Source organism: Polypterus senegalus, chromosome 13 (genome assembly GCF_016835505.1).
Source record: "Polypterus senegalus isolate Bchr_013 chromosome 13, ASM1683550v1, whole genome shotgun sequence".
In the NCBI taxonomy this organism is placed as follows: Eukaryota; Metazoa; Chordata; class Cladistia; order Polypteriformes; family Polypteridae; genus Polypterus; species Polypterus senegalus.
Window position 1 is genome coordinate 46,860,646 of NC_053166.1, and position 14,758 is coordinate 46,875,403.

At 42.2% G+C, this 14,758-nt stretch overlaps 1 protein-coding gene across 7 annotated transcripts in view; it reads right to left on the reverse strand.

The window, feature by feature from the left end:
- LOC120543278 (rho GTPase-activating protein 26-like) overlaps positions 1-11,513 on the reverse strand; it is a 250,835-nt gene extending 239,322 nt beyond the window's left edge. For 5 of the 7 annotated variants that reach the window (XM_039776310.1, XM_039776306.1, XM_039776308.1 and 2 more), the window contains exon 1: positions 10,993-11,146. In XM_039776310.1, coding sequence (XP_039632244.1) covers positions 10,993-11,146 — 154 coding nt within the window. Of the gene's footprint in view, positions 1-10,992 lie in introns of all 7 variants that reach the window. The other 2 variants (XM_039776307.1, XM_039776305.1) reach the window with 2 other exon arrangements.
- Between the last annotated feature and the right edge of the window lie 3,245 nt (positions 11,514-14,758).

A 14,758-nucleotide genomic window follows, 5' to 3' on the forward strand; every position in this document is an offset into this window, starting at 1 on the left:
CCTCCGCCATTTCTATCTCCTTCTAGGGCAACAGCAATCCGGTCATATTGTATAAGAAGCTGTATTAGTAAGAGATGGGATGCTATTGGTCCTGAGTGCAGCTCGGCCATTTCTGTTCACTTCGATGTTACTGAGCCTATTTTACACGGACTTTTAACAGCAGTACCCAGAATACACTGTGATCATTTTAATTAGAAAATGGACGACAGTTAACAATGACCGTTAGAACGGAAACAGGCTCAAGGCTGTCATGATGATGAGGTGTTCACCCATTCATTTGCATTAAGCACTTCATTCTTGATGTACGAGGTGTGATCAAAAGATGCGGTGAATGTTTGAATTAAAAAAAAAAGGATTACAGTAAAAGACACGTTGCTATTAATCCCCCTTCACTTCGAACACACTTCTCCCATCGTTCTTGACACTTTCTGAAGCAGTTCTCTCTCGTCAGTGTCTATAGTTGTGCTGAGGTGTACGTTAAATAGCAGCTTAATGAGAACGTAACACGTGTCTCAAACCCACCGATTTAAGAACGAAGGCAGCAGAGCCAGCTAATTAACCGAACATGCACTTCTTGGAGGATTTAGGAGGAAACCCCATAAAAACACAGTGAGAACCTGCTAGCTCAACACAAACAATGATTTGTGGACTCGTGCAGTCGCAGCTCTACCCACTGCCCCACTGTACCAGCCAAACAATAAAAAAAAAAAGGATTTCCTAAATAGAGATGCTAAGCAGCTGGGCATAAAACGTCTTTATTTGTCATCATTTGTGCACAAATATCACCGGTAACATAATCATTTTCAACTGTCACTAACACTTCTCTGCTCGGTTTCTCTTCTCAGTATCCCGCTGTGGCACTCGGTACAACTTCATTTTCATCCAAGCTGTTTTCCTGCTGACGTCCGCTTTACTGGGAGCCTCGAAATCAACGGATGAAAAGATTAGATGGCCTAGCACAGGCTCCACTGTAGGATGCCCAGGTCGGGGTGGGCAGCCAGTTGGCGGAGGTCTCCGGGACTGTGACTGGGTCTGACTTTGACGTTCTCTCTTACAATTGACCGTGGACCCCCCTGAGGTTTCTTTTCTCCAGGGATGCTGCTGACTGGAGTTTTTGCTTTCCTATCCTCCATTGTCAGAGGAGAAGAGTTCAATAAATAAATTAATGGACAGCTATAGCTGCGCTCCATTTGAATTAATCTCTTTCAAACCACTTTGTTTAATGTGTGTTTAAACAAATCTGCCTCTTTATGTGTACTTATTATGTAATTAGTAATCTGTAAAGTTGCATCTCCTTGTGATGCTGTTGCAGCTCTCTGCATTTGCACTCAGTGAAGATCACTATATAAAAATAAAGGGAAGTGAATTTATCAAATAATCCACAAGCATCAATCGGGTCTAATTTTTGCATAGCTGACGTCTCATGAAGCTTGACCACAACACTCTTTACAGTGCCATCAAGATCAACCAGCTTCTGTTTTGCAGCATCTGCTGCCTTTGACAAAAACAGTGTGTGATAAAAAACCTTTTTCTTATTACAAACATAATAAATTAGAAAACTCATACGCTCAGGAGTCTGGTTTACGCCAAGAGCAGGATCACCAAACACAAGCTTTACTCATCCAGGTTCAAGCTGTGCAGCCCCCCCTGGTTATCACAATTCTAGAATTGACTATTAGAAATGTTTTTGCTTAATCAGATAACTTTTTTTCCGCTCCAGTGGGTTTTCTCCATTCGCTTTCTTCCATTCCATCCATTCATCCATCTTCCAACCCGCTGAATCCGAACACAGGGTCACGGGGGTCTGCTGGAGCCAACACAGGGCACAAGGCAGGAACCAATCCTGGGCAGAGTGGCAACCCACCGCAGGACACACACACAAACACACCCACACACCAAGCACACACTAGGGCCAATTTAGAATCGCCAATCCACCTAACCAGCATGTCTTTTCCCTGCGGTGGGTTGGCACCCTGCCCAGGATTGGTTCCTGCCTTTTGCCCTGTGTTGGCTGGGATTGGCTCCAGCAGACCCCCGTGACCCATTCACCTTCTTCTGTTCTTTAAATGCAAAAGAGCAAAAAAAAAGTTTAAAAATGTGTCATGGAGTTTCTACTTTAAAGAAAGGCAGAGGAGATCATAAAGTATATACTGCAGAAATACTGGCAACTATTACCCAGGATGCCATCTTGTTTTATGTTATATGCATCTATGTGCATTCATTGTGAATTCTAGGGATGTTCAAAGAAAGCATTTATTATAACAGAAATGATGAAAATCAGGGGAGTGTACACAGTAGTAGGTAAATGCAAAGAGGAAAACAACAAAGCCTAAAGCCCCTCTGGGCCCACCTGGACACAGATACAGCATCTGCTCTCCATGGTATGATGGATGCTTCAGTTCCCTGGTGTTCCCCTCAGTCTGCCTGCTCTGCCCTTCCTTATTTTTCAGGCCTCTCTTCCTTCCACCAGGTAAGCTCTAGCCTACAGTAACTGTCCCAACAAAAGGCTCACTCGTCCTGCAGCTGTATGGGCCTCAGAAGTGGCCTCCAACCAGGAACAACTTCCAGAGCGGCCATGGAAACAACTTCCACATCAAGAGTGTCTCAGGGAACTCCAGGGCCATTTCCCTTTAGTGGCCCTGCAATGCTCACTGCCAGCTCCAGGCCACCTGCCCACCACTGAAAGTAGCAGGAGACCACATGAATGTTAATGAGTTTCCTTGCTGTCATCTATCTACATGGGGGACATTTAACATTTTCTGTCACTGAGCTGTGCCCAGGGCACTTTGCATTGGGATAAAGCAGCAAGCACCGCTTGGGGTGTCATGTAAATGACAACGTTATCACTGCTGGCACACTTACTTCTGGGCACCATATGGCCTAACTCTGGTCTTGCACCACGCCATTTATAGTTCAGTTCCGGTCCCCACTACTTCCTCCTTTACAACATACATGCAGTCTCATTGGAGAAGTGAGGTCACTGTTTGATTCCAAGAAGTCAGGTCGAACAAGTCCTATTTGAGTTAGTGTGTGACAGAAGGAGGAAAAACGCATCAGAAAAGGCCAAAAGTGGTTCTGCATGAGCCAAGACGGGACCAACTTTAATGGATTTCACTTCCTGCCACCAAATCTCCAGGGATATGTAAAAAATTGCAGCAACCTTAGTGCTCCGTACAAATGGTCTCAGCTTTCATTAAAACAAACTGACCTGCAAACCCCAGCGTCACGGTTATTTGTATCAGCGCGAGGAGAATTTCCTGACTGCTTAGCTAATCACAGAGATAGGCACTGCCAAAGTCAGTCAGACAGACTGTAAATAGCAATTATTATAATAAACTAGTTAAACCTACCATTATATGGGGTCCTGTCAAAACAGAGTTAAATAATTCTCACATAAACTAGTCCATAATTTACAATACAGTACAATATTAAAGATGAAATTGGATGTTTGCCATCTTCACATATAAATACAAATTTCAGTTTCAGCCATTCCTTATGTTTTTCATAACAATTCTAGGCTACAGCTTATGCTGGGATGTCGACGGGTCCAACAGTCTTTATTGGGCATTTTTACTTAAACGTCTAGTCAGCTCATTAGAGTCTTTGTATGAAGGAATGCAGAGTAGAAATATGACATGCCATAAAATGTGTTTAACGCCCTTAATTTGGCACCATGGAGCTGTCCGATTTGTGAACAGGCCTTCCCCTTTGTAGGGTTACCGAGAGTAGTGTCAGGTGCAGAGCGGAAAAAAGCGTGATTCACATTCACACACCTACATTCACTCGCACACAGTCAGCTTAAGGTTTAAGGTTTCTTCATTTAGTCATGTTTACACAAGAAAACATGAAACTTGCCTTCTCAGTTGCATGTAACAACAGAGAGAATGAAATAAAACAGACAAATAGTCGACAGTTAATACAACGTGGATGACTTTGGGATAAACCAAAGCCAAAAAAAAAACATATTAGTACAAGAAAAGAACAAGCCAGCTCCGCACAGACGGGTCCTTGGAGCTAACCACTTCACCACCATAAAATAAAACAAGTGCCTGGCGACTAAACGAATGTCTCTCTTCATAGCAGAGCAGCAGCACCACCTGTCATTCAAGAATTGCACCTTGTAGTCCACTGCAAGGCTATGAGAGTCACAGAATCAAAACTCAGAAGCCAGGGATGATGGGACCACCCAGGAAAGAAAATTCCACTTAAAGAGAAGTGTTGCTAAAAGTAAAGACCATCACAAAATCATAAACTGAAGATGCCTCAACACTAACACAAGCCTAGAGTATGAGACTTACAAGCAGCAGAGAAACTCATTTGCTCATGTCCACCCTTCCCGCATTGAGCCACTTTAACCGACTTCCGGGTCACATGAGAGCCACAGCCTCACCAGTAACTAAATGAGGCAGCTGATCATTGCCAAAATGGCCACATCAGGGTAGGAAACACTTCTAAGGAGCAATGTTGGCCCTTACTGACTGGAATCCAGGTGGTCTTTAAAAACAAATATGGTAATTTTGCAAAATATATGAAACAACACATTTCCATATCAGAATAGTGAAGGCAATTTATTTACTGTGGTCTCATCAAGAGCAGAAGAACTGACAAATTAAAAAAAACAGTCAAAACAGAAGTAATAAATAACATATTGATCCAGTAAGTGAGACAGAGTTAATGTGTCGAGGACAAGTTTATTAAAGTTAAGTTTAGGTTAGGTTAGTGAAGGTTTTTATTTTAAATACCTCCAAATGTGACACAAGCACAAGCAAATGCAGGTCTTTTTCTCACAATATGTCCCTTTTCTCCCTACCGTACTACACTCCTCCACTCAAGTGTTGCTCCACTACCTCCCAGCTCTGACTCGCTTGAATAAGGGAGTGCGATCCCTTTTATTACAGACCCAGGAGTACTTCCGATGCCAGGGCAATTGCCCGATGAAAGCACTTCCGGGTCACATGAAAGTCCATAATAGGGAGCTTGTCTCCCTACAGCACCCTCTTTTGGCACCCAGTGACCCCAGCAGGGTTGCTCTGCCAGACTACATAACCCAGCATGCCCAGCTGGCTTCTTACTGGACACCGACCTCCAGGGCTGCTGCCATCTAGCATGTTGGGGGAATGAAAAACCTTCAGCAACTTCTTCTCTTTTTAATGGGCTGTCCGTCCACCCTTTCTGGTCCTTCCTTCCAGGTCTGCTGCTTCCTCTCCTGGCCGGGATGACCGTCCAACCCGTGTGGCATCTACAACTGTTACAAAGGGACTTGGCCAGATCTGTGGCAAATTAAATTTAAAGTAAGTAAATGTAGAAAGTAAAATGTTAGATCTGAATACTCAATGTGAGGTTTGAAACGTGAAAGTACATCTAATGAGAAGTAGCCAGGAGTCACAGTGGCCTCATCATTTTCATTTTGTAAAGCACTTTGAGCTACATTTTTTTGTATGAATATGTGCTATATAAATAAATGTTGATTGATTGATCACTATGGACATCCAGACAGTGCAAAGGAGTGATCAAGAAAGCTTACAAGATGTTAGGCTAAACATCAAGATAGGTGAAGTTCGACTCAAAAGTGGTTACGCTCAAGTTATGTGACACACTAGTGCGGCCTCACCTGGACTGCTGGTCTCAGTATTAGAAAAAAAAAAGACATTGTAGCCTCAGAGAAGAGACTGAAGGAGTGGAACCTTTTCAGTTAAACCAAATGGAGACTAGACGATGACAAGATCAAAGCATTTAAAATTATTATTAAAATGTGTAGACAGTTGGAAATTTGTTAAGGGCACATGTCACACAAACATTAGACACATGGAGTAAACTAAAAAGTGGTGTTGTGGGGAACACGACTTGACGGACCTTTACATCTCAACTTGATGTTATTTTAGACCATCTAGGTCTGGGGTCCTCAATCCCAGTCCTGGAGGGCCGCAGTGGCTGCTGGTTTTTGTTCTAACCTGGTTGCTTAATTAGAATGCAATCCTTGCCAATAATTTAATTTCATGGCCTGTTAGTACTTTAACTCTGCTATGTTAGGTCATTCTCATATCCTAGATTTTCTTCCCCTTTCTAAGGATATCATCCAAATGATTCACTTTTTTCTCTTCACTTTCCTTTCAAGTATTTAATTAAACCCAATAGTGCGTGATAAATGCACGCAGAAACAAGCTAAATGGAGAAATTCAGCTCTTTTGTCATTTGCATGTTAATGCTAATTAGGAGCCATTAAAAACCAAGAATACAGCTGTTTAAGACTAAAATAAGCAAAAAAGGTTTAAAATCTTCTAGCGAGACACCTAAAGTGAATCAGTAGTGTTACTTGAGCAATAAGTGCTTCTTATTAAGCAACTGGGTTGGAGCAAAAACCTGCAGCCACTGCGGCCCTCCAGGACCGTCGTTGAGGACCCCTGATCTGGGTGAATATGATGGACAAGCTTGTTGGGCCAAATGGCAGGCTCTCATCACAGCAGCATAATTTCAGTTGACCTGCAAAGGAACGGAGTTTGAAGAAGTGACAGGAGGGAATTCAAACAAGCAAACAGGAGCAGAGCAAGCAGGAACAGCATGGAGGTAAACGTTGCTACCACACGTAAGAAAGTCAGATGGCGTTGTAGTTTGAAAACACGTTCATTATGGACTAAACTTGACTTTTTAGTGTGATTGTCAGATGCAGCCTGATTTTTATAAATAAATACCCAAGTACCTGTATAAAAGACTGAAATTTCTGAGTGATTTAAGCACCACTTTGCACACCTTGTGAACCACAGGTGGTCCGCAGACCACACTTTACAAATGAGCCCACCCCATTGCATAAAATCTCTTCCTTCGTAATGTTCACTCAAAAGGCAGTCAGCATGCTGTGCGGCACAATGCCAAGGGTGTTGAACTGTAAACCACAAGTTTGCCAGTTCAGCCTCTAACTGCTGATAATACTCTAAAGGAAGTTCATGTCGCAGGACTAGGATTCTTTGATTTGTACATCACTTTGGATACAATATTGGCTAAATATATGTAAATAATTCACACATCTGTTCATTCATTAAATTCTGTAAGTGTCATAAGGGGTGCAGACTTTACTGACATCCCCGTCCTGGGTATGACGTTAATCTGTATCCAGCTCTGCAAGCAGGTCCTTGAACTCAGAGGGCACACTTGGGGGTTGGTGGCAGGGTTGGCACTGTTCCAGTGTGGTGTTGAGGTGTCACCCACTACACTCAGGTCCCTGTCTGGGTGGTCCGTCATGTGGTGAACGCTGTCAGTGCATGCTCCAAAGCAGGAACCAACCTTAGATAAAACCTCGGTCCACTGCAAAGCATGTGGGGTCCGACACTGGTGTGAATTCAGAGCTGCTAATCGATACCTCCTGCAGATCTTTGGGATACAAGAGAAAATGAGACAAACTACTCACACGGAGAGGAAAAGGATGTGCAGGCACTGTAAACACCACGCAGTGTCCAAGGTGGGATTTGATTCTAAAGCTGGGCTTAAATGTAATCATAAAACTGCAGCATTTAGGTGGATATACAACATTAAATTATTTTAAAATCAGAATTTCCAGTGATAGACAAAAATAATCAGGTGTACAGCACGGCAGAGTGTATAGAAACAACAGCATGGAATACTCTAGCCAGTGAATTACAATAACGAGTCAGACAACGTTTGGGACTGAAAACAGTATTTGAGGTGAACAGGCATGTTTGAAAGAAAATCTCTTGGATTTACTTACGCTAACTCTAATATCAGAAAATAAAAACACGTACAGGTCTACAACTCGGCAGCGCAGGACAGATAACCTCCTCGGCTCTCTTGTCTAAGCGATACAAACCTCATGATGCTGAACTCGCTGACAAATCAAACAGGTGAGCCCTGTGCCAGGAAAAAGAAACGACTGCCTGCCTGCCCGCCTGCCCGCCGAGTCTCAGCAGTCTGCTGGCGCGTGTAATAAAACCCCCAGAATTCACAGGTGCGCTTAGTAAACTACACGGTGAACTCCAGGAGGGGTGTTTACGCCGGTGAGCTGATTAGATTCACCTTTTTTTACAATTATACTGCAAACAATTTACAAGGCAGATAATTTATCAGCAAAGATGTTTATGATTAACAGAAATAAATGTTCAAGCCAATTAAAAATGAACTCTGACTCCGACTATGATTAGTCATGACTGGCGATTACCTTGAATGTAAATGTCAGCATTCTATAGGAATTCAATTCCAAGTATAGGAGAGGTAGGCAGTATGGCACATTGGCACACCCACCTCAGGATCTCTGCAATGGGCGACACCTTGGCACCACACTAGTTCACGTAGCAATAGTGAAATTAAGGAAAGTAACTGATTTAGGATGAAGACCACTGGGGGTAACAGAGCTAAATATTTATTTGTTAGGAACGAGTTTAATATGAACAGGCCATTCAGCCCAACACACTCACCACTCTTATTCACCAAATTTCTCCAAAATTACAGCAAGCCCCATTTTAAATGTCCTCAGAATAGCACACTACTTAGAAACTGTTATCTAATTTAATACAAAATTATACGGTGTGAATCTTTAGTGAACAAAAAGCTTCATCACACGTGTTTATTTTTTTTTCTTGGAGGAAATGCACATCTTCCACCAAATGACTGAAGCCACTTAGCCCAATGGAAGGTCAATAGGAGCAGAAGCTTGCAATACCGGGAGCAAAGCAACAATCAAATGACACACCGACACCCTCACTCAGACAGGGCCAGAGCAGGGACAACCATTAACTTACCAGATGTTTATGGGATGTGTGAAGAAACTGGAGTGTCCGGAGAAAGATCACCCAGACATTGAGAGACACCGAGAGAGCATGCGGTCTCTACGCAGAGGATCCGCCGGGCCAAGGCCTCCAGGGCTGTGTGGCAGAAGTGTCAAAATCACAAAAACACCCCTGATTTACAGTTTCCCCCACCACCAAGAATTGTAATCCTATGTGCAAGTTAACGGTACTACGGAAATATTATAATTATAACTCGGATCCCATTAGCTTAGACTTACTGGAAAAGAAGCCAAGTTACCCAGCATTGCCCAGGCGAAAAAGTGGAAAGATGGACAGGTAAAAAAACTCCCTAACAAATTAAGAACTCTTTTCAAATTAAGCGTGCTGAATTTATTACATAACTTTTGTTAGTACTGGAAAGCTTCTCTGTATACAATATTCTTTTTTCCCTTACTTCTGGAGGAAAAAATGAACCACAAACTGCAATAAATAACTTCAGTGACAATATGGCTTGGATCCATGACAAACATAGTGAAGCAAATGCCTGATTAAAGATAAAGTTCAATGTAATGGGTGGGATTGGGACTTGCATTTCTTGCTAACCAACAGACAATGGAGTTTCTCTGTCAACAGATCACACCATAACATTTCTGCCCCGAGGGTGTAAAGTCAAAAGTTATTTGACAAAAACCTGATTATGGTGAGAAGTACCTATCTGCCAAACGTCAAGTCTGCTCTTTGAAAAACTAAAGTTGTATATAAAGAACAAACAAACAAACATGTGGGGATTCTGCGTTGTAGATTGGATTGATACAATGATGACTGTCCCAAGTCTCAAAGATGCTATGAATGTAAGCTTGAGGAACACAAGCAGTTTGGCAAACAAGATCAGGGCCTTCAGTGAATCAAACTCCTTTGGCTAGCTACATGGCTACACTTTCCCTGCAATGGTCAAGGCTTCAACTTCAAGATCACAACTCGGTACTGTAGTTTGTTTCAGGTTCCAGAGCACATCTTTTCACCAACACCCTTCTGTACACCAAGAAAACAACCATAACTGTGATCTGTCTTTTAATGAGGTGCACTTTCACTTCACTAAAGAATTTCCATTACCATGTTACAAGGCACACCTAAGTGCCATCCTGCAGGAGAAAAGGAGAACAGAGATTGGCTGTGGGGAGCATCTCAATCATGGATCGAATTCCTTGTGGTATATTCTGGCAAATTAAACGCTTGTACAATTCCCCATTTTATCTCTAATGTTCTTAAAATCTAAAAATCTGAAAATCTCATACACCAAGGCAAATCTTGAAAACAGCTGATCCTCCGCTGACAGCCTTCAAGCAGGCGGCGCTTTTAAAGAATCTGTGCCTCGGAGCGCACACAGAAGATCTGCTAGTTGGCTAGAATGTCTGCATGAAGGCACAGGAGCACAACAGGAGCTGAAAACAGTTAGCAATGCTAGCAGAAATGAAGCAGGAGCTTCATCAGAAGTACTAATGCAAGACCATTTAGGGAAGCTTATGAAAAAAGAGCAATTTTAGTAAGAGTGAGAACAAAATCAGGAGATATCGCAAACAAATAAAGCACAATAAAAGGCGCTTTATTATCTTATTTAGAAAGGAGCATTAGGAAAGAATCTTAACGAGTTATAGAAACTAAATTACATTTGCGAAATGTGTGTCCTTAACTTGTGCATAAACGCTTTATACGGGTAAAAGGGCTAATCAGCTGAAAACTGTCACAATAAACGGACCTCATAACCAGCCTTGATGACACCCTTATGAACGTCTACCTTTCGCGCTGTGGAGGGAGGATCACAGGGTTTCAACAACTCAAGCATGCTGCTGCAGATTGGCACTATAGTGCATTTGTTGATAGATATGAAAGAAACTTTATTGACCCGAGGGAAATGCAAGATGTGTGCCTTTGTTTAGCCTGTACTTATGTTTCATGATTAACTCGTAAGACAAACTTGTACGACGCTCAATTAAAACAGCAATGACAATTAAAAGATCCCCCCTCACCCCCATTTCTTTGAAACAGGATCGTGTAAATGAAGCGGTGTCAGTTATGAATGCTTTGTACAAGGTGACCCAGCAGGTCGAGGTCCACTGCACCACGCGCACCTCTGGAGACCTCATAGTTGCAAAGCAGGACCCGATCGCATGTGCAAGTGCACAATCAGTCAGTCCACATACCCCCGTACCCCGCCCTCCACAAATAAAAAGCACGACTGTCATGAGATGAATCTTACTTTTCAACGCCTGAGTCAGTGCCTTCCCGTCTTTGATCAGCTCCTTGATAAACTTGTTCGTCTTATCCAATTCCAGCTCATGAGATTTCAGCCTTTCTCTGAACTGCGGGCTGTCCAGATGGCAGTCGCTGAACTCCAAGGCTGGCAGTCCCATTTTTAGCAACAAAAATAAATTTGACAGATACTGTCCCAATCTACTGAAATGTATATGGTGACAATTCAATAAGGCAGTCGTCCGAAAGGACAAATAAAAAAAAAATAAAAACCCACGTATAAAAGTTTCGGTGCGTTCAGGTGCTTTTTATCTTGGACAAATACATTAATAAATACTTTAGTCCTTGCAGGGAACGCATCGCGTATCCTCGCTTATCTGCAACGCATCTTCTCCCAGGTAGTGGGGTCGGCTCAGAGGCACGAGGAGTGTTCCGTTCCACGCTTTCAAATCAGCACGTTCGGAATAGTTGCACCCTCTTCTTGTTTGGAAGACTTTTAAACCGCTGCCCCTTTTTTCCCACCAGTCCAGTCCGATAGTGTACGTCAACCTAGCATGATTCGGCTAAGTTTGTAATGGGCGTAAAAAGCTACCAATTGGATACGTTTCCCTGAAAGGCCGTCGCTAGTAAATGAGAAATGTACTGCAGCTTAATTGGTTAGAAACGGGTACGTACCCGCCCCCTAACCCAGCACCGCCCTTTAAAGGGGCTAGTGGCGGGCTTTCGGGTCTAGTCTTTAGACTCTAGTGTCGGACCGGTATGTATGCGTGTTGTTTAATGTCTTGTACCTTGAACATTTTCATGGACGTGAAGGTACTAGTTCATGTTGACAACTGCGTATGCATTTTGAATAACTAAAAATTATTCGGCGCTGAAAGAAAGCCTTTGGAAACATTTGCCTTTTTAGCTCCAAGAGTCCACCAAACGATTGCCGATGCGCCAGTGTAAAAACTTTGCAGTATAGCCACAATATCAGTCCCGATTGCTCCTGGGTTTTTCAAACCGCCGGGGGGGGGGTTGGGGTGGGACGTTTAATACTCCACCTAATCCTAGGGGAATTATTGGCACTAAGAATTTATGCTTTGTATATAAATTCCAATTCATTATCTTTTTTTATATTGCTTTATGTTTTCTCTGTACACGTCTTATTTATGTCAATATTATTCAGTTTTGTTGTATTAATTTTTAAGCTTTTCAGTGGGCTGGTACTATGCTGAAGGCGTATTACAGTATAATGTCCAGTGCAGCTTAGGTAAATTTCCAGAGGGTTCAATAGCAGATGGATAGATAGTTATGTTTAACTGTTACATGATTAAGTATTATTTTTATTAATGCTAAGATGGACTTGTGCTATGTACAGGGCTTGGTCCTCCTGCCTTGCACTGCCAGAACAGACTTCAACTTGCCTCAATCATGAACTTTTGTTATTTAATCTACAGTACTTCTGTTATTCCTGTTTAGGGTCCTGAGAGCTGAAGACTTGGCACCTGACCCAGCTCCACTGGGTACAAATAACTCCAAATTTCTTCATACTGAATGAACGTAAATAACTGTGTAAAGGCCATATACTATTGTACGACTTTTCCAATGATTTTCAGTTGTTGCCATCATTTACCATCATTTTATAGTTGCATTATGTGGCATGCCCAGCAAGTCACTCCAACAAAATCAAACAAACTCAAACATGTATTTTTCTTTATTTATAAGAGTCGGGTCTTTGTGCATGAAAGCTGATGATCAATGAATGCTCATCCGGAAAAACAATGCATATAATACATGGGTGTTTTGGACCCCCCCAAACAGAAGAGGAGCTTGTCTATCTGATGTCTCATTCTTTATGTACTATAACAGAATGGAAAAAAGAAAAAAATGACACAATGGGGAAAAAAAGGCTGTAAGATTGTGTTTGGACTTGTTGGACCCGTTAACCCTTTGTACAGCAGTGCCGGGTCCGTCAGGCAGCACGTTATTAGCTGTGAGCAGGACTTTGCTAAATTCAGCATGCAGTTGCAGTAAATTCAGCGTGACCAGTGATTCTGTGTTGTTTAAACTGACATGGCCCAACAACACGAACATCAACTGCAGTCGGCAAGTCTTAAATGCCCCACCGATACAAGTCAAGTAGGGCTGCAACGATTTAGTCGACGTAATCGACGACGTCGACTACAAAAAATCGTCGACGCAGATTTTTTATTGTCGATGCATCATAAACAGAACCTTCAATAGAGGCTCCAGTCACAAAGAACCACATTGGTTTTTGTAACTACAATGCACTACATGAACGTCTGGGGGCAGTATCGTTTATTGTTTGTCAAGCCTGCACACAGTCCTGCCAACGAAGAAGAACGTCTGAGGAGAAGAAGAATGCAGAGGAAAATGAACGTGGTTGCAATGGCAAGTCGGATAGAGGAGGGGGAAGGAGATGGAAAAAAATTGAGACAGAAACTTTCTAAAGTGTGGGAGCACTTCACCGAAAAAGAAAAAAAGTTGAATGCAGATTATGCAAAGCGGAGCTTTCTTTTTATGGCAGCACCACCGCGATGCATGAGCATCTGAAACGCAAGCAACCTGGAGCTGTGATGCCGCCGTCTCTTGAGAATTTATGCTAGCACTGCTTGAACGAGACTGAGAAAATAAAAGTGAAAGAGGCTGACTTTTACAAGTAATAAATTTACACCCAATCTGTTTGTTTTCAAGTAATATTGCATTAGTGCGATGATGTTTTCTGATTGGTACTATTCAGGTCATAAAATGATTTTTTCAAAATGTCGCATATTTTTGTCTCTTTCTTTTTTTCCCCCAGTGCTGCGTGCTGACATCAGAAGGCATGAGCTTATTCAGTGCTAGCAGCAGCACGCAGGTGGCCGGTTGCTTGTGCTGTAACAAGTTGACCTGGCGGCGATCAAAGTACATGTATGGGGTCCACTGAGAAAAGAAGAGCGTTCATGGCTCACCTTGCAGAGGAACGTTCTTTCCTCTGCATGTCCTGGAATCCTCTGCAGACTGGACAAGATCAGGGGGAAAAAAAAATACAGTCACTGATTACAACCGCAAGAAGGTACGTGGATGAATATGAATAATGTTGCAACTGTGCCACAATGTTTTCTGAAATGTACTATAAGGTCATAAAAAGAATAATTCTAAATATCATATATACCTATGTCTCTGTTTTTTTGTCAGTGCGGCTTTGACATCACGGGCCTTAAGGCGCATACCAATTCAATGTAAGCAGGAACACTCAAAATTGAACAAGAAAAAAATCAAGTGACAATGAGATACGAATAAGGCAGATTTACTAGCATTTGTGTGTCAGCTTTTATCCATCCAGATCAGAGAATTTCCAGTTCGATTGTCTCAAAACACTACTCACATCTACAGTTATTCCCAGATTCAGATAAAAAGTAACAGCGTCAGATCCTTGGGGGGGTGGTAGTATGTATCGTGATCGTGACTGACAGAATAAAAGTGAAAAAAGAAACGGTAACTTTTACAAGTACTATACATTTAATACAGTGGCTGTTACAGACGCAAATCAAATGTATGTGTTTATTGTTTAATATTAACAATAAGAGCAACTCACTACTCAAAACGGTAAATATACGAGGCAGTCAGGATCGAACCGGGGACTCTTGATTATAATTCAGCAATTCCTAACGCTGCACCATTGAAGCTATTGTATCATCCTTGAATCTTTTGTGAAAGTGTTTATTTGATCTTTGCACTTCAGGCTTTACACATTATATAGTTTATGTCTACATTTTGTCATTTATTAC